Source organism: Athene noctua, chromosome 16 (assembly GCF_965140245.1).
Source record: "Athene noctua chromosome 16, bAthNoc1.hap1.1, whole genome shotgun sequence".
In the NCBI taxonomy this organism is placed as follows: Eukaryota; Metazoa; Chordata; class Aves; order Strigiformes; family Strigidae; genus Athene; species Athene noctua.
This window is the reverse complement of record NC_134052.1, coordinates 3,792,313-3,813,354: the sequence shown is the minus strand read 5'-3', so window position 1 is coordinate 3,813,354 and position 21,042 is coordinate 3,792,313. Positions and strand designations below refer to the sequence as shown.

At 40.3% G+C, this 21,042-nt stretch overlaps 1 protein-coding gene across 1 annotated transcript in view; it reads right to left on the bottom strand.

Annotated features, from left to right (window-relative positions):
- The window catches only part of PTPRT (protein tyrosine phosphatase receptor type T), a 457,248-nt gene that overhangs the window by 19,088 nt on the left and 417,118 nt on the right, over positions 1-21,042 (bottom strand). The window contains exons 18-23 of the mRNA XM_074920627.1: positions 15,148-15,235; positions 7,533-7,609; positions 6,580-6,616; positions 5,101-5,198; positions 3,216-3,332; positions 1,745-1,899 (exon numbers count right to left, since the gene is read on the bottom strand). Of these exons, the coding sequence (XP_074776728.1) occupies positions 1,745-1,899; positions 3,216-3,332; positions 5,101-5,198; positions 6,580-6,616; positions 7,533-7,609; positions 15,148-15,235 (572 nt within the window). The remainder of the gene's footprint in view (positions 1-1,744; positions 1,900-3,215; positions 3,333-5,100; positions 5,199-6,579; positions 6,617-7,532; positions 7,610-15,147; positions 15,236-21,042) is intronic.

Sequence of the window (21,042 nt, the reverse complement as noted above, 5' to 3'; positions counted from 1 at the left end):
CTCCAAAGGAAGAAGGAAAACTCAGCTCAAATCAGGGAAACTTCAGTTGCATGAAAACTCCAGCAGAGCCGAAAGCAAGGAGATATGAATGACCATAAATTAATGGACCAGATTAATCAACTGCTGAATAGAGAGAAGATATTTTTCATTTGCTGAATTTTAATGAATAAGTGGCATTTCCTCTCCCTTTATCTCTCAGCTTTTCAGAATTTTAACAAATAGTTATAACATTTCTATATTTAGAGGATCCTGGCACTTCATAAATATCGAACAGTGATATTATCCAGCCAGGCATCGGTAGGGAGAATTTGGTAATTACCACTTAAAGCAAGTCATTAAAATTCAAAAGCAGATAAATAACAGAGAGGAAATGGCATTTATTCATTAAAATGTGAAGGATGAAAAATTTCTCCTTGCTTTCTTGGTAACAATGAATCAGGTTCAGACTTGTTCCAGGGCCAGACTCATGTCATGGCACCAAGGTAGCAAATTCAGGCCCTGAGCTCTGAATGAATTTCCTTTTGCCAGCTCCTCAGGCTCAGATGTATGTTATTATAGAACTGACTCATTGCTTGCTAAAAAGCACAACAAAACATCCCCCCAACCCAAAATGGTTTTAAAAAGGTAAGATTTAATTGATTTTCCTTTTCAAGGTGGTTGTGGGATGTATTCCCTCTCTCGTCCTGATCACACTGCATGGCACTTAAAGGTAACTGCCTGCAGATTCATTAGGGGTAAGATTTTGGGATAACCGGCTCTGCTCTCTAGCCTTACGCTCCAGTCAAGTCTCCTTTATAGAACACGTGCCCTGAGTTGTGGCCTAAGCACTGCAGGGGTGGCTGCTACAGACTCAAATTCTGTAGCAATGTCTTTGCTTGCATTTGAAGTCACCCAAGTCTGATGCCAGTCTGTGTGCACATGCCTCCTCTCCCACCACCAGCAGCGTGCCTGATTACACCTCAGACTGTTAGTTCTTTGTGTCAAGGGACACTCTCCCACACATTCACATAGCGCCTTGCACTGTAGGGCTTTAAGCTCAGTTGAAAGAAAAGAGTGCAGAAGAGCCCTCACCAGTAATGGCAGCAGCCAGGGAGTTAGCAAGCATGTGATTCAACAGTCTGAATTTTCACAGCTGTAAACCAAGCAGTGAGATTTCCTCAGGCATTCCCCTTTTATTTGCTAGCTGGAAGGCACTGGGTAGCTTTTCAGTCTGACCTTCCCATTTTAGCTCCTAGGCTTTGAGGAGACCAAGATGCACAATGGCTGGCATCCAGACCCAGGAAGACAGACTAATGGTTCAGATAAGACTGCTGCTGCTGGTACAAAGCTGAACTGCAGTGCATGTGGATACAGAAAAGCAAAGTTGCTTTAAAATTCCCTGTCTCTTTGTAGGCATCGTCCCCTCTGCCATGAGAGGTTTGTTGTACGACAATCGGCTGTCCCAGATATTTACCATTTTTCCAGCTCTGCTATGAGCATCTAAGAGAGTATAGATCACCAGAGAGTCTTCTACATTCAAATGGCCCTCTCTGAACTACTTGTATCATCTCCAACTCATGCCAGCTAAGCTCCGGAGCCGGTTTTCTTTTCTAAAGCGGCAAATTCCACTTTGTTTCCTGGGGAGGCCCACAAATTATACTCTTTAACAAACAAAACATAGTTGATTATTGCCAGATGAGGAAAAAAAAAGGAAAAAAGCTGAAAAAGCTGAGGGGGTAAAGTCTCAGACAAAGAGCTTGCATACCTGCAGTGCACAACAATGGGTCCTGCTTCTGGGGGATTGAGAAACTTCACTTGACGAACGAAGCCCAGGAGGCCTGTGGCATAGCAAGGAACCCCATGGTCCGGCCAGCTGGTGAAGTGGAACTGCCGAATCTCTCGGATCTCATGGTAGCCTTTCTGAGGAGACAACACAGCCTCTATTTTTCTTCCATCAGACTTCAAACAGCATGTTCTGATCACTGCTCTTTTCCTTCACGCAGAGGGCTGAACAAGCCTTTAGCTCTCACCATAGGCACGAATGTGAGCTATGCCACGTTCCACTCCGAGAGATTTCAGGCCAAACTCCAGTTACAAATGAAGTGGGTAATACACAACTGAGGACTATGAAGGTAAATGCCAGCTCCCAATGCAAACCTGTGGTCTTAAGAGTTCAAACCCAGCTGATTAGGAACTTTACAGGGTGACTTCAGCCCCAGCATACCATGTGGGGCTCCTTTGGTGTACTGCCATAACCACCAAGAAGTCACTCTTAAACCCTTCTTGAGGCACTGAAGCAATAGTCTGGGGATTAAACATCTAGGAAGTGGGCACGCCCCAGGCAATAGTAGATTTTCTGCCACCACCTGCCAAAAAAATCTCAGTTTGAGTTTACAGCTGGTGGTGAAAAGGGCAGAAACTGGTACCCAGACCCATCACTTGGCTTTCTGGTGAGACCAAGTTATTGGTACTTGAAAACTGATACCACTTGTATATGCCCTGCAAAGCGTAACACAGAAGTGTCAGTTAGCTGTGACATATTATGTACAGGAAATGTAGGTGGAATCCAGCAGCAGGTCCTTCTAACCCATCAAGATTTTGGCATTAGCTTTTCTTACCAAGTTTTTCAGTCATTTAATATAATACAGAGCTTATGTATTAGAAAACTGCAACAATGTTCCCAGAGTGGCTGAAGTTCATTTAGCAGGAATTCTTGAAAAGCTCTAAAACCACATACTGAGTGCTTGAAGAGTAATTTGGACAGACCTGGAATGCTCTGACACTTAAGACTTCCAATTTTGCATTACAAGTATCAAAAATCTTCCAAATCCTGCCAATCTGGGGACAATTTTTATACTCTTGCCTTTATTATATTTTTATTTCTGTTGAAAGGGGACCCTACCTGGCATCCAGTTTAACTGATACCTTTTTTTCATTTGTCATTTGCCACTGTGAAATATGACAGTTATTGTTCCTGGTATACCATCAACTACCTGCTGGCTTCTGGATGCACTTAAACTTCATGCACTGTAGATTCTATTTTTGTGGCTACATCAAGATGTTCATGTAAAATAATTTGTCCAAAATTGGAATCTCTGTCAAAAAATTAGGTTTTTGAAGTGAAGCTTCAACAGCTTCCATCTCCACAAGCATTCTGGATATGTTTCCCAGAGTTCACATTTTGAACGCAAATTAAGCATTGTATCAAAATTTCAGCTGACTAAAGATTTCCTTACCTTTTGTACAGTAAATGTGCGTATGACATACTCTGCCAATGGTTCTGTCTCAATTAATGTGACTTTAATATCTCCGTAGACCTCTGTGTCATCTGGCCAGTATCGAACACACTTTACCTGGGGGAAAAAAAGAAAATATTGAGAGGAACGAGCTTAAGTTGAGTCAGAGCTGACCTACATTTTATTTCACTTTCAAGCTGAAACCAATGCAAATTGGGCTTTCTTCTGATGTACAGACCTTGTCAAAATTAACTGTATAAATTAGATCAAACTTCCTTTACAATATATAGAAACCACAGGGAGGATTTTTTTTACGCTTCCTTTGTTGTGAACACAAATGAAAAAGATGCATTTGGCTCTTCTTCTTTAAGATAAGTCTTCCTTCAATTTTCATACATGACCTGACCATATATGAGGTTTACAGAATATCTGGCAGTCGCTACCACCATCCCCTTGGAGAAAAATCTGTGCTCTTGCTATTGCCACTGTAATTCTGAACTCTCTGTTTAGTCAAAGAATTTCAGTCCACAGGGATTGTGAGATACTTGTTGATACATTAAATTTGTTTTACTCTAAGCTTTCCTTATCAGATGTGGACACAAATTTGACATTTTACCAGCTGTGACAGGTCTCAGCTAAGGCTCAAGAAAGAAACCTCCTGATCATGTAAACATATTCCAAGCTTAGCCACTTCTAGAAGCCATGTGCAAAACTAATAGTAGAAATAAAAAGCCAAGGCTGTGAAGCTCTAGAAGGGATATTTAGGCTAACAAAGACTATCAGGTTATTAAATGCTCTAGCATGAAAGGGTGGAACAGCACTGAAAAGCTGAAGCAATTAGCTTCTGAGAAGCAGTTTTCATGTTCCAGTTCCAGTCATAATTGGAAGGGGTTTTATAAATATTAAATATGATTAATGTAGGTTTGTTGGTTTTTTTTTTTCACACAGAGGCATTTATTTCAAACTGAAGTGTCAGTAGAAGATAAAGTAGAATAAATAACAATAAATGAACAGAACCAGCTGGCATTCAACCATGAGATCTAAAGGAAATCAAATGCAAAGCAGTTGAATTACTAATGGCTGTGAGTAAACTATCATTCAAATTTTTCTTAGTACCAAAGGAATGGAAGGTGACAAACATCAAGACAACATTTTTAAGAGCTCCAGTTTCTGGTTGAGAATGTCTTGAAAACAAAGACCACCAAGAGCGGGAAGAATATACTGGGGAAAGCCTCCCAGACATGCCTTTTTCTTATTCCCTGAAGTCTAGTCTATATCTTTTGAGTTATTCATATTTGCTCCCATCGTGGGCTTTGACAACTGCCTTGTGGTGACACAGGGACTCCTGGTTCATCTGAGTCCAAGAGGGTGAAGTGGTGGATGTTGAGGAGGCCAACACTGCTGGGCAGCCCCAGGATCCAGCTGTGCACAGTCCTGTACCTCCACAGAATAGTGATCTTCTGACATGATTGGGAACTCCAGGCTTTGAAATGTCATTTAAAGAGCTCTTTGGATAGAGACCAGTTGCACATTCTCACCCTTCTGGATTTTTGTGGGTAGAGAAGTATTCACATCATACGGATAAAGAATAATTATTACAGAAGTACATTTTTCCTTCTGTATTGAAAAACGAGACAGCTTCTCAGCTAGCATAAATTTGTTTAACACTGCTAAAGCCGAGACTTACACCAGGAACATGAACCTTATTAGTCTAGAAGGAAAGTAGCTAAGTATTACAAAATCTAGCATTTTAGAGAAAAAACCTTAGTGGCTTAATTCATTCCCTTACTACAGTAAGCAAAAGGCACTTTACTTGCTGAGCTTGCCTCAACAGCAGCACCCAGCGATGGTTTGGCTTTATGTGTTGGGAAAGTGGTACCCTTACCCTGCCCACTTCCACCAAATTGGTGACCATGACGACACTTGCAGAGTTTTCCTGCCAAATCATTCGCCAGAAATCCTTCACTGTCTCTTGCATCGGCCCTGGGGCAGGAGAAAAGACAAGAGGAGATCTTAGAAGAGTGTATCGAATGCCAACAACTTTTTCAGCTGTTCCCCAGCCATTGCCCTGTTCCCACAGGATCCTACTTCTCCCTTTCAGAGCACCCCTCTGCAGTTCAGGGTTACAGACACAGAACACCCTGGACCTGAGAGATCAGACACCTCATCCTTTCTCTCAGAGGGTGTTTAAGGTTCTAGCAGCCTGGAAAGAGAGGTGATGGCTGTAGTGGAAACAGTGGAGATAGCTCAGTGGGTAAGCATGTGTAAGTGATGGGACATGGATGCATCCTATAGTTAGTCTGTAATTAAGGCTGTATTGAAATTTGTACCTGATGCAGCACTGAAATTCCTCCATTTCACATTTTAATATTTTTAAAGTATGAAGGAGGAAGGAAGCATGCAGAAATTAGCCTTTTTCTGAAGTTTCCTCAGAGAGAAAAATTTCAGGTTCCAACAGCCAAACAGCCAGTACTGACAAGATTTTTATTAGAGTAGAGCCTCCCTCTGACCTTGTTTCCTTCCTCTCTTCTACACTGTAGACGAAAACCTCCCTTTCACCCACTCTGCCCATACTCCATCCCCCATGTTCTCTGCCCTGCTGCATTCCCTGTACCCGTACATCCTCAAGCGCCATTTTTATTCTAACATGTTTCTTTACTCTTTCAACAGGTACAAGCCAGCAATAAAGTCATAAAGCAGAATTTAAGAACGGAGTAATTTCTGTGAACATCCCTTTTGCAGGTAAGGAAAGCACAAAAATGAGGTCAAATAATGGTAGAGGAAGTGGTCATGGCATAAGAGTTTGGCCAGCAGTGCAGGAAAACAGCACCCTGGTGTAAAGAACAGGATCAGGGAGGTTTGTCATCGAACACGGATAGCCCTCAGCATTGAATTGTGTTGGTTTGGTGGGTTTTTTTTTCCCCCTAAAGGGACATAAAACTCATCAACTAGCTTACAGAAGGTGGTGTTCAAATGCATTTCTTACTAGCTCCCACTGACCAAAAGTTCATCAGTCACAGGCTTATTCATACTGCTCTCCCCAAGCAATTTCACTCCAAAGGCAAACGCAAGCTCCATAAAGTCCCTTTTAGTTCTAATCTCATACTTCATGCACAACAGACACATTATAGATTGTACTGCAACCTCTAAGTCTGTAGCATTTTTTATTCCTGTAGCTCAAGTTTTGCATTTGAGTGCACTGAATGCATTTTGCTGTTGGAACATCCTATACCCTACATCCTTCCCGCTTGTGTCGCTGTAGCAAGTTTTCAGAGGTTCCCTGAAACAGAAGATGTCACCCTATAAATAGCTTTTGCAACAGTTTAAAGCAGCAGTGGTTTTACAAATATTTAGACATACTTGCCTTGAGTTGCAATGTAATGGCGAGGCCGGTGATATCCCTGAAAAAGAAGAAAGTATGTGATTGTCTGTGAGATGACAGTTCAGACAAAGCACACCATTTGTATGTATTTCATACTTTCCAGGTACCAACAGCTGCTCCACTCTTAACAGTGTACTAACACTGGTTGTTGAATGAGTGAACATAGGCAGATAGGTTGCCTTCTGATATTTTAAGTGATAGTATCTTGCTCAGACTGAACAATAAGATCTCATTATGCCAAAGAGAAAACAGGAATGGGGCAGTTTTCACTATTTCCTTGAAGAAACACGAGTTCTGTCACTGACCTGTGGGCAACTCTGAAAACTAATAGGCAAAAAGTTGCACCTTCTTGTCTGAAAAAGAGGAAAGGTGTGCATTTGCCTCTGGATGAAAATGCTGCATATCAGTCTTATGTAACTTTATTAGGTGTATATTTCATCCCTTAAAGAAACTCTTCTGAATGTTGTCATGTTCCTAAGAATTAGGAGTTGCATGCAAGAAAAGCATGTTCATTTAATCATTCTGTGTGTGCGAGGGAGGCTGCTTTTTGAATGTTATTTTATAACAGTAAAAAAAATATGTCAATCTATTTACACGCCTTCTGCACTGCAACTTTCTAAGAAGTTGCTAAGTCTCAGATATCTACTAATGCTATTGTGAGGGGCTGATACTGATTTCTGCATACGTCATTTAGCCCACACTCCACTTATGTTGGCGGATCTGTCAAACATAGGAAATCTCCATCTGTCCAGATTGGTCAGACAGAATAAACTGGAGACCGAGAACCTTCTCCCTGTCACAACATGATGTTTGTATAATGTTCAGCTGTCATTCATATCAGATCAACAGTCTGTCCCTATGTAAGATGCACCAAAGTCATAAGCAGACTTGTCAGCAGGAGTGTTTGTCATAGCAGGGATGTCCAGGAGCCTTACGTCGATGTAATTGGCGTTTATGTAGTCAGAGTGAGGGTCCCCATCCAGCAGTTGCAATCTCACTCTTGAATGATCATCTGAAAGAAGGAAAGAAAAAAAAGTGACAGTAACGATAAAGAGGACTTTGTAAATGCTTCACTTCATCTGCTGATTTCTGCAAGTAGGTAATTGAATACTTAAAACAGAAAAAGAAAGACTATCACATATATTCCTCCTCCTACAAGCCGTTTCTTTTGTGTCTAAGTTCTAATATGTAGATCTTTAGGTTACTGTTCGTTTGTACACTGTGTTCATTATATTCACTGCTGTCACCATAACCCTTACAGAGAGCTTTGACACGGACCACAAGTGTTGCCTGGCTGGAGGGTCTCAGGACAGATCTTTGCAGGATGTATCTCCATTACAAAAGCCATCTTCACGCTTGGAAGTAACGGCCCACCCTTGGCTTCATCTGACCTATGGAAACTGAGGCAAGAGCTAAAACTGTCCACATCAGGATAAAAATAAATAGGTCACAACAGACAAAAGATTAAGGAGTGTAAAATGGCAAACGAAAACCTGCAAATGAGAAATGAGGCAACCCAGAAACCTGAAAGGAAATACCAAAGGAAATCAAAGCAATGTTCCTTAGTGCAACCCACGGAACTCACAGCAGCATCAAGGCAGTGTTAAAAAAACCCCAAATTAGAAATGTTCATGTTTTTCAGGACATTCAAAGTTACTTTAGATAAGGCAATAAAATAACAGATATCAATCTTTCCATCTCCCAGCACGCTCCGCAGTTCAGATGCAGAAAGGAACTACCCCAGCAGGCAGATTATGTCATGATTTTCCACCAGGGGAATATTTTGATCTTTCTCTGGAACAGCTGGCGCTGGGCTCTGTCACAGGAGATCTCCACGAGCTGGGCTGTTGAGCTGATTTGGTCTGGCAATCCCAGCACTGGAATGCAATTAATTGCTGAACTGCCATCTAAGGGCCAGTTGCTTGGCAAAGGCTACTGGGCTACAGAGGTCACTGCTGGACATACTGGGATCATTTTTAAAGGATTTTTTAAAGGAGCCTAATATGGAGTCCATTAAATTTATTTCCTCTCTACCAGCTCTGTAGACCCTAGCTCTCAGTCAGTAAAGCATTAATATTTAGAAGCACTTTGCAAAATAGAGGCCTAAGCATGATTTACATTTAATTAAAAAGAATCATAGCACTGAAACATAAAAATACAAGGTGTGATTCTGCAGTAACTCAGTCAAAAAGTCATCACTTAATTAAATGTAGAATCAGATAATAATTGTGAAGACAGATGTGCATGCAGTTCTGAAAGCCAAGATCTGGATATATATTAGTCCTACAGTTAGGTAAAGCAATGATTCTCTGTTCATTCTTTGAGTGAGATTTGCACACCCAAAAGATACAACCACACTGCTGTATTAAATCCCATATTTGCATTCAGAAATATTATGCAGGTGAATCCATCAAAAGCTCTCTTATATTTGTATTAATAAATATAACCTTTGTAGATGCAGTGGAAGTAGGTGTATTTCTGAGTGCTGATGTCCCAAACTCTAGACAATTACCTGCACCCAAGGCAACTGCACTAGGAGTTGCAGTAAATCATGTGGTTAGACAGACAACAACAGAATTTATACTTAGAGCAATTCACAAAGACAGACAAAGAGCTGATTAAACCGGACATCTAGATGAAATACACAAGATCTCCTGTAGACAATTTCACACTTGCGATTCAAGGCAGCAAAGCTAAGCTAGTTAAGAATCACACAGAGCAAAAGCAAAGCAAAAACCCCTAGAGCTAATGGTCAGGAGGGGAACATTTACTAACTCCTCTTGTGATGCCACAATATAATAATAATGTCATGAAAGTCTTAACTTACTGCAACACTAGAACTAAAAAGTGATGAGACAAAAAATGACCCTAATGGCAGGTGAAAAGAATCTCAGGTTGATTTTTTAAGCGTGACAAAGACACTGTCTACTCTCAGTGTGTAGCTGAAGTGCTCTGAATAGCCCTCCAGGAAGAATCTGCCTCTCTTCATTTAACAGAACCAAACCCCAAAATTAAGTTTCAGCTCTTTCAGCCACTCTTTAGTTCAAAACTTAAAACAGACAAGATGAATACCTCCTGAGGGAGCAAGATGTGAAAGACCCGAGATGGAGATTGCAGAAGAGGTCTGTGCATTTAAGACAATTACGGATAAAGAAAAGATGCTCTGTAGCTGTAAAAAGTGTTGTTGCTTTTTTCCCTTTAACTTAAGTACCGTTATTCTGTCTGTGAAGAACAGTAATGGATGAAGAAAGGACCACTGGAAATTAATGATATTTTTTTTAAAAAGAGACATTCGGGTTTAGGTCCAATTATATTTTGGGACCAAATGAAAAATACTTATAGTTAAACTTTGCTTCAGGAGGACAGAATTCACAATATTTCATTGCATATTTTACAAAAATGAGATTAATTCCTGTGGGAGATTTATTTCTCTTATGAGTGTGAGCAGTGCAGCAGAAAAAAAAAAAAAATGTATAGGGTAAGCATTCTAAATATTAATGATGTCTTAATGATGCCTTTAATCTTGTTCATAAGTTTAGGAGCACAGTCTGAATAAAAGTTCATGAAATAACTTACCTTGTAAATCCCTTTTTCCCCCCAAATTTAGACATTTATTTAGCTTTTTTTTTTAATGGAAAGGGGCAAAATCTAATGCAACTTATTATGCTACTAACAGTAATTATCTTGTACTTAGTTTTTTTCATCTACAGACTTTAAAGGACTTTTTAAAGAACAGCAAATGTCTTCACCATATCTTCTCCCACAGGTCAAAATTTATTTCTGATTTTGCGTCCTTTCCACTGGGCTACACTAGCCAGGGAGACTACATATTTGGCACACTGAAATGAAAGTGTCACTCAACTCTTCTGTAAATTATCAGAAATCATATCACCATGTTCCAAATGGATTATAAGAAACTTCAAAAATGGAGGGAGAAACAGAAGAAAAATTGCATTCAGTACTGCAAAAATGGAAATACACTTTAACAAATGTATAAATGATTTTATTTCTCCCTGTTTACTAAAGCCTGTATGCAAGTTAGCAGAACTCTAAATTTGTATGAAGAGTACTTTGAGTGAAAATTGGTCTTAAAACAGATTTAAAAAATGACAAGAAATTCACTGAAAAGCACTGTGCTTCCATTTTAGCACAAAAACGTTATCGCTTCAAACTTCTGTCAAAATTCCCATTAGTGATCATTTGAAATATCATTGCAATTTTTCCACATCTCATTCTGGCACCAGCACTGGATTAATCTCACACAACTTTCGCCATCTAAATATTATGCAGCTAGTCTAAACTGGCTGTCAAGGTTCCCCACATAGTCAATGGAGAAATGCAGGCATCTTTTGAGAGGATTCAATCCAGCTCTGGTACTAAAGGATGATTTGCCCTCCTAAGGCACTCTGTCCTCCCCTTTCTTTCCCCACTAAACCTCGACTGTGCCTTGAGAACTGGGTAACAGCGAGGTGTGATGTATCCCACCCTCTCAGGATCACATACTGTGGACACTGCACAGACAAGTGAGTTTAGGCACCACAAAAGAAACCATGGAATAAAAGTGGTTGAAGGACAAAAGACTTCTCTTTCTAAACCCAATGCTGTTTTGTTTTTTTAATTTTATTTTTATGCATTATCCCTGTCCACGGCCAAGAAATGCACTCCACCTGAGTTTCAGCTGGGACCTCTGTTAATCTCTGTTGCTTGTCTCTTCCACCACAAAATTCACTGATTAATTCACAGTCTTCCAGCCCAAAGCATATGGTAGTCAGAGCTTGAAGGAAACAAAGCAAATTACTGTCTTTTGTCATCAACTCAATAGTTTTTAACAGACCATCACAAGACTTTAAAACCACTGTGCCTAAGTGGGAAGACGCTCCACTGCAGACGGGAAGATGTGTCTAAAGTAGCACCAGTACGAGCATTCCTGTGAGTGCTGACCTCCTTCTGTAATATGCTCAATAACAGGAAAGAAAGGGAAAGGAAATATTCTCCTGTAAGTGAAAACAAAACCCAATCCTGTATCTCTCTGTCTTCAGCTCTCACCTGATAGTCTTTACTCTCCCATAATGTAATGGCTCTAAATCTGGACAAGATGGGGAGAAATAGAACCAAAGGTCCCATAGAGCTTCTGGGTATTTTCTCTTCTACGCAATGGGTTCAGCTCAACCCACAAAAACTCAACATCTCTCCCCTCACAATGATTTGCTGATGCACTTTGAAGGCCTCAATATCTAGGCCCTAAACTAAATTTAAATAATTTTGATTCAGCATATAAATGGATACACTACCTATACTTGCCCCCTAAAGAAAAATCTTGCATCTCCACAACTGTCTTTGCTTTTATACCCAAAGTGCAGGAGCAAAGCTCATGGACTCTGCTGATATAAAAATTCTGAGTAGGGCAGATTCTTCCAACATGGTAAATCTGTGCATTTACAGTGCATCTTTCCACAATCAACAGTGGATTTCAGTGGTCATACAGACTCCAAATCCACTCCTCAGTTTCTTTTCTTCAAAAAACATACCAGTGTTGCAGATTGAAGGGAACCCGGACAAGCAAGGGTTTAAAGCATGGAAGAGCTTAGAGCTCTCTTGCATCTCCTCTCCATGAACAGATTAGCCTCTTCTGCAGTTTTGATTTGCAAATGTAAGAACAGCAGATGTTGGGGCTGGCAGTAAGATCTAGATTTTCAGAGAGGCACGATGTTAATACAGCCCTGGGAAAGCAGTGAGCTGAGTAAAACAGTCCTGTAAGTGTACTATTACCCAGAAGGCCATAAAGACAAGATCTAATCTTCTGTGATTCACTGAGCAATGCTACTTACTGCAAGAGCTTACAAACCCACATTTTAACAAAAGTCTCTGAGGCAGTTACAAAAGTTAGATCAGAACCTGACTTTTCAGTTCACTCCCCAAAAGGCATGGGATATCTTGTTCTAGGAGTGATGAAATGGCAACTGAGGTTAAATAAATAATGTTCATCGCCATCTGCAGCCTTTTACCAAATAAACTGGTAGGAGCAATCAGTGCATACTCTGGGTTGTAACAGCAATTAGAATTCCAGCACAACAAAGCAGCTAAGGGTGCAATTGTTTTCCACCTCCCGTCCTCTGCTCAGGCTTTTGCACAGTTTGTACTCACCAAGCACAATTCGTTTTCATGACCTGCCCAGAGGGAGCTACTCTACTGCTATTCTCAGCTCTGCTATCAATTCTCTATTCTGGATCCTGTCGTTGCCCATCAGTAGGGTCTGGCTCAAAGCTTAGCCACTGACACCATTGATAATTTCCCAATGGTTTTACAAAATGTCTGATGAATGATATGCTCCTTCCTTAGGCATCCTCTCTTCTCCCTAGCCTCTCCAAAGTGAAGCAAGGTTTTCACTCTGTTTTATCACTCTTTATTGCACATTACTAAATTCTTCTTGCTGTCTTTTAGAAGAGCTGTTGTCTCCTCAAACTCTTTGTTCTGATACATGTTTGAAGTTAGGAAAACCCACTCAACTTTGTTATTAACCATCAACTCTTCTGTATCCCTCCGCTCTTTCACTACCTTACTTTATCTATGCCTTTCCAACCTCTCAACCTCATTCTGAAATCTTTCCCAACAGCCCTCAAACTTGAGCTTCTTTTTTGGTGTTTTATAATGTGTAGATACTTTTTTTCTTAGCTTTGAATTACATTTTGCATTCCCTTATTCAAGCACATCACCTCCTATCTATATTACTACTGTACTCATATTTATAGCTAAAAGGCTAACATCACTCTTCGTTAGACAACAATTAATCTTTGTGAACGCCTTCCCTTTAGATAATACTCCATTTATCTTCCCTAATTTTGCTTCCTTAATTTCTTCTCACATTTCACTTTGAGTTCAACATTTTCTCTGTGACCACCTTCAACATAAATTAGATGGTAGCTACTGCAGACAGGCTTGTCTCTTTTCACCTCCACTTGTACATTCTATCAACTGCTTCCTCAAAATCACAGAGGAAAACAAAGAGTCTTTCACATTTCCTTCCTTATATCATACTATGGCACTTCCATCTTCGATTCATCTCAATCTAGTTTAATCTAAACAAGTAGTAGAGAGGTAAATTGAACCTCTGGAGGGATCTGTCTTTGCCACTAAGAAGACCGGGAACTTACAGCACAGTGGAGCCTTTAGGCAGCTGAAGTTAAGGGAGACAGTTCCCGCACTAACTGTAATACTTCAGGTACTACCATTTCCATTTTCCACATGGAGAAACAAAGACTGATGGAACTGGTGACCGGCTCACAACCAATGCAGAAAGACAGCAGAAGAAGTGGGATCAAATCAGGGCTCACAAACTTCTGATCTTCATTTCCAGGTTTCTTAATCTTTACCACGTAGTCCCTGAATTGAGCTGTTTTATGCCATTTCCCCAAAACTGTTACATGAATAATTTCTTTCAAGTCTTAAGAGAAAGAGAGGAGTAGTTATGTATGAGATGATGTTTCTTTGAGGCCAAGGGGTTTTTTTTTAATTCTTTAGTAAAGTCTGTTCTTCAGGAAATATATATTTAACCTAAGAAAACCCACAGTATTAAATATATCACTCAGTGTGACTTAATTTTGCTCTTACAGTGTTCTATAGATTTATCTAGACATGAAAATCTACAGCACATTCATTTATATTCTTCTTTCTTGTTCTGATGGTCTCAGGCTCGGCTTCTCCATTTGACGCTGCTCAGCAGCCCTTGAAAAGAATTACTTCTCACACCTCCTTTCCCCAGTCATTACAAGGTATAATGAAACACTGGGGTAAGCTGCCTGGAGAGCTCGTGGGAAGCTCAACTTTGGAGATTGTTAGGAAGAGGCTTCACAAATATCTGATAAAAACGACAGAGGTGAATCTAGTCCTGACTTGGAGAATAAAGCTGACCTAAATGGTTTTATGGAGACCTTCACTGCCCTGCAGTTCTGCAGCGTATCAATATTCCTGTAACATCAACAGTAATTGGTTGTTGAAAGGAGTAGAACTAAAAAGCTTTAGTGCATTTTCAGCTGCCTTATTGTATTGCTGAGGCAGAAGCTAAGCTTGTCCCACACATCAAACCAGCTCTCTGGGGACATGCAGTGACTGCTCCACTGGTTACTGACCACAAGGAAGGAGAGAATCTGATCTCTAATTCATACCTAAAAATTTGATATATCTGCATCTCATTTTTTCTGCTCCCATTCATACCACTGAAAGCTCTGAGTTACGCAGTAAAAATGGACAGAAAATGGGCATCATCACCCACTGTGAAAATCTGACAAAAGGATTTACCCCTTAAATTACAAACATTAAGCACAAAGCAAGATAGAAAATGTGTAAAAAACTGTAAGTCCTACAATGACTTTATGTAAAATAATGAAAAAAAGGTAAAATAAATCATAGAAACATAGCTTGTACAAACAGATTGAACTACTGAACGCTCAGCACTATAAAGCAGCTTTTAGTAAGATTCTCAAACACACCCTTTTCCACAGAATGCATATAAAATCTTACAGAAAGCTCAGTTTAATGTGAATTTACACCTACAGGAGATTATGTTTCCATATCTGTTCTTATTGCGGTTTTCGTCTTCCTTGGCTGTATCCCAGGATGCTGTCTGGCCCTCGGGTAGTGCCTGCAAAATAAACAATAGTGGAGTGTTTATAAAAATCTGGCCAATGCCTTCAGGTGGATTAAGATGACTGAGCAGGGCAAAAATAAAGGTGCTGCATAATTCAGTAGTCAACCAAGCAAACAGCTGTTCTTGAGGAAAGGGCACATCCACTAATGCAAAAAGTGGAGCTTGGTGCAGCCATTTGCATCTCTTGGCTTTTGCCAATGAAGAATCATTTTCCTCCTGCTACTTTCAGATCTAAAAGGATCAGGGGAATTTGTTTCTGGCTCCACAGTCACAGGTTAACCTCATTTCCCTATAGAACAGGTTTTGTGGAGATTTCACATATATATACTTCTAAGAAAACCCAGATGGCTGAAACACAGTGCTCAGTCTTTCATATTTAAGTTGAAAACAGATACAGTGGTTTCACCCATTTCTATATAATTAATAACGGAGTGATGAAACACAAATGACCCGCTGGTTTTCTCTGGGGAAAAATGAGAAAGCTCCAGGTTTTAGATCGCGTATAAGGAAGAGAGGCAAAAGGAGGTAAAACATGCTCATGAAGTATGAATAGTCATTTTCCTAAAATCTGCTCTTTTAGCAGAGAAAGGATGGGATAAAGAAACTGGCAACACACAGTGCTACCCTGCCCTACAGGGTGGTCCTACAACTATTCCGAACACACTCAAGTGAGCCACTTTCCCCTTGAGACACATCCAGGAAGGGTCTCCAAGGCAGAGCCAGGAGAACAGCGGTTGTTACGGGATCTGCCTGGCGGATGGTCCTTGGGAGACGGCCCGGCTGCCTGCAGGCAGGATGACCTCTCTCTCCCTGTCTCCGGACGGTTGGGGACGTCAGCCCAGGCCGATCACAGCAGCAAGCACAGCAGTGCAGCAGCCCCGGCTCCCTGGGAGTCGCCGGCACCACAACTGGATGGAAGGCCACGACCTGCAAACCGCTGCTGCGGCTGCAGCCAGCCAGGCCGTGACCTGGGCAAAAAACAGGGGTAAGGAGAACAGCTCCCACAGAAATCTGCTTCCTCCAAGATCTGCTCCTTAACATGATCCTACATTACTAAAAACACAGCAACATCATAAACTGTATTATTTATGGTCCCTACAGACTTATGGGGGTTTTATACTGCAATCATTGTAGAATCGTATCTGCCTTAGCTAACAGCGGGTAGTTTAACACAGCTGTGCTAGAAAATGAATTTATATTCATCTTCACAAACCATCCAGGTCTGTTACAGTGCCTGAATGCAATAGCAGAGAGACACAATTATTAGGATCTACAACACTGACATTACAATTAATATGAGCAAACCCGTGGCAGACCAGATCGTTGTGAATTTCCCCCGAAGGGGTTCCAGGACAGAAAATGTCAGGCACTGCAGCACTGCCACGAGCATTGCTGACAAAAGACAGGGACAGTGAGCTCCTACTCAAAAGCCCAAGAGAAAGAGTAATAACTCTGTAATTGGCGAGGGCTTTGATCACACATGTATTTCCTTTACAGATAGCTGTTTCCAAATAGAAGCTCATCTCCTGAGCAAAAAGACCCCAACCAACAAACCCACACACAACAAAAAAATCCACGAGTAAATGACAAAAGGTGAGGAAGGTTCATTTTCATCTTCAAAGACTGAGGAAAAAGGTGCCTTATTTTTCCACTAATATCAAATTACAGCAGATTGACCAGAGAATGGCAACAGTCATTAGACATCTAATCATAGCCATCTGAAAAGAAAAAGAAAAAAAAACAAAGAAAGTCTTTTCTCATGACTTCCACGTGGGAGAAGCTATCTTGGCCAAAGAAAATACATTCAGGTCCAATAAATCCCTTTTCAACAAACCCTATCCTTTCATGCGATTTGAAGATGAAATTCTCTATTGAAATGGATGTTTTTATATTTGCCTGATATAGCCTCCAAAGATTTAAGAGTCCAGGATTTTTCATCTCATTCAATACCAAAGAAATCTCTGCTTTTCACAGAACTATCCATCTCTGAAGAGAGGAAGCACAGCTCTGGCTGGTTGAGGAACATAAACTACCTTTGCACAGGTGTACCTTATACTCCTACTTTTATAGACACCAGATGAATTAATTGGAGATAATTAACTGCATGTACACGGGTGGTACAGCACAAATATTTTTCTTGTGAGATCACTAAAAATGCACCACCAAAAACTGAAACCACATTAGAAATATAAAGGAAAAAATATCAGTTATAATTTGGTTGCGTCCAGAAAAAGAGGAGCATACCTAATGCTTTCTTCCTTCAGTTTTTGTTTGTACAGTAAGTATCTCTATAATAGCAAGAAGGGTTAATATTTCTGTTTCTCTCTGCATTATCAGAAATGGTAAATCAGGACAGATCACTCAGGCAATGGTATTTGATCCGCATTTCACAGGAAACACTTCCCCTTCTTTCTTCGATTTGTTAACAGCAAAATTTCAGTGTTCAGAAATCCAGACTTTATTTTTAGGTTTTTCTTACTTTTCTTCTTTTAGAGAAGTTCTGTAAAATTTACACTGAAATATCTTTCCAGTAGTGGCATTTATGTTACAATGATGCTTTTTAAACTCAATTGTTCTAATTTTTATCTGAAATTACAAGGATAGATCTCTAAAAGTCAGCTTCATCTCAATCAAGCTTTCTAAGCACCACAGCCCAAACATAACTAAATTGTTCACATTAAATTGAGGCTTATTGCAAGCCAATTTAAATTTCCAATGGATGCATTTAGTTAGTTCACTGTTTGTTTTTAATTTAAATACGAAAACTTGAATCATTCATCTGCACTGATCTACCCCAATGCTGCAGTATTGCTGCCAAAGGCAACAACATCAATTAAAAGCCTTGCTGCTCATCTCAAAGTGTGACACAGAGTCCTGGCCCTCTCCCTGCAGTCACTATCTTCTCAACAGTGATGGCAAAACTGTTTCCGCAACTCTGTTGTAACCCAGGGTCAAAAACTGCTTTAGCAAAAAAAAAAAACCAACCTGGGAAGAAATATTTCAGCCAGTTCAGTTCCCTTAAACCAAAATTGTCCATGGACAGCATCTACAGTAACACCCTGCTGCCAAACCTTGCAATGTCACATCACAGACTGAACCACAGGATCTATTCTTTGACCAGATAGAAGATGTGTAGCCAGACAGAAACAAAAGTGTTAAAATCCATAGATCACATCAGTAAGCTGGAGTCTCAACACTACGATGCTTGAGGAAGGAGCCACAAAATCCAAAATAACTAAATGGTCTCACTAATGCAGCAGGCAAATGTGCTTTAGTGACATCCTAAATCATCACGGAAAATGAGTTTCTATACTTAAGCTTATTATCTCCGCAGCCAGTAATTGGTGTTTGCAGTTAAGTCTGTGGGACTAGTCTTGCACAACAAATTGGGGCTGATACGTTCTGAAAAAGGGACAGGTGACACTTAAACATGTTCTGTTTACATGTTTACAGCTACGCCTAATCCCAGATAGTGCTATCTACACCCAGTGCCAGTGATACAGTCTTCTCTTGTGGTCTACATGTTTTATTACTATACAGAAGCAGCAGTCAAAAAGGCCCAAGTCACACTTTGGCCTCAGGTGCAGCAGGCAGACGCAAATAACACACACGGCAAGTGCTGACAGATTCCCACGTTCACACACACACAGAGTTATCATCCATTTCACACCAGCAGTGACACCACTTACACAATCACATCCTACTTTTCATCTCAGTGTGGAGTTACTGAAATATTTTTGTAGATGCCCTTGGTAAAACATGCTGCCTGTGCTCTAATGGTCTGTAGGTGAAGGTATACTTTAAACAAATATCGCATGTCATTTCCAGGTTATTCAGTGAAGATGAGTCTGTACAGAGAAGAGAGATTGTCATGTGTGACTGATACACTCTGTTCAAAGCGATTTTTCATGAGAGTAAAATTATTTGGTAACATGTCACTAAATAGGCTGTAATTTATGCTATCAATTTGCAAAGTAAGTAGAAAATCAGCTCCTTAGAAGAAAAAACATATTTGGAGGTGACACTGATATTAGTGTATGAAAACACATTTTAAAAGAGACATCAAATTCCCTTCTAAGATCTTATCAACCATCCTGCAAAACGTTTTGCAAAGCCGGTTTTGCAGCTTTGTGTTCCTCTAGATTCCAGCCTGAGACACCAATCTCAGCCAACTTAAACCTCCCACTTCCCGGGAGTTATAACACTCCTTGACATCCTCCCTGAATTTGTGGTATTGCTGGTGGTGGCTGAAAGCTATCTGGAACTGAAGTGCTGCCTGTGTCCCATGCTCTAAAATCCAAATTTCACCACTGAAAATGACTGCTCCTTCAGGCAATTACCTCTGATTGAAGGGTAGGACAGCGCATGTGATTCGAGAGCTTGTGGCATTCTCCAGGCTATTTCTTGTGAAGAAAGGAATTATGCAAATCTATATAATGTCATCATCATTATATACATATGTAGATAGCACTTTCTGGGAAAGGCAGAACTTGTGGAGCTGAAAGTTGCATTGACATTTTTCATGCTAATGTGCTATTTTGATAATTGCCAATGCCAGTGCCAGAAAATTACATATATGCCAGCACCTGTTTTCTTCTTGAACATCACGAACTAGGTCTCAGGGCAACTGTAATTGAGCTGAATGTAGATCTGGGTACTATTCATGGAAATGGAGGCCAAGGGGGAGCTAAGCAAATCTCCTAAGAGAATTATTACCCTTTTTCAATATTAAACAGAGCTCTTTATATTGATAGTTTAATTAGCGTGCTTGATTGTGGGGCATGAGTGACTAGACCTGGTTAACATACAGTTACCAGAAACATTTATTATGACAGTCTTTGATGCCATCTGATTAAAAAAATACTCCCTGGTGACAACCAGGAAAAGATTGCCTCTCAATTACAGCAAAATCCAGAATCAATGATACAAACCCCATGGACTCTTACTTGCAGGGTGGAAAAGTGAGCTGTTTTCATTAAGTAACTTATTTTTCACAGCTGTTATGTTATTTTTAAGTAGTTTTAATGCCACTATGCATATTAATTGCTTATTGCCTTCCCACAAGCTTACTACATTCATTATAATTATCACTTGCTAGAGCAAAGTCTCACATATGTTTGATGCTACTTCCCTCTTCTGTTCTCTCTGCTCTAAATGTATGTTCCCCTTCTAACTCCTCCCCGATGTCATGTTTCTTCTTGTCATTTGGATTACATTCCTTGCCATTCCAGCATGGGGGGGAAGAGGGCCGCTTTCATTTTTGAGCTTAGTCTTTGCTTCTCTCCTCCCATGGAGTTGGAAGAGTAAATCAGTCGCACATATTCTGAGACAGAGGTTTGAGCATACTGGAAAACTCCACCTTTATTTAAGGTACACAAGATCTTTGCCTTTGTAATTCTGCATTCAGGTCATTAAATTGTGATTTAATTTGATCAATTGTTACAGAGGCTCTGGACCTCCCAAAAAGCTCAACTAAAACCCTTCCTTTCCTTAAAGCTTGGCTTGCACTATTGTCAACAAAAGGACATCAATAAGTAAGGGACTATAGGACTGCAAGTCCTTCATTGAGTTCAGCACCTGTTAAATATTTATTGTCTGCTCTTCATGGGAGAGAGGGCACATGCTAACAGATGAGCACAATGTCATTACCTTACTGCTGTAGTAAACACCTTTTCTTTGGACTAGAGGGCCACCAAAGATTGCTAGGGCTCTAAAATCCTACCCTCAGAAACAGAAATAAGATGGAGAAAGGATTAAGAGGCTAAGGGAATTAAGGAAAAGCTCTTAAAAACAGTTATCCT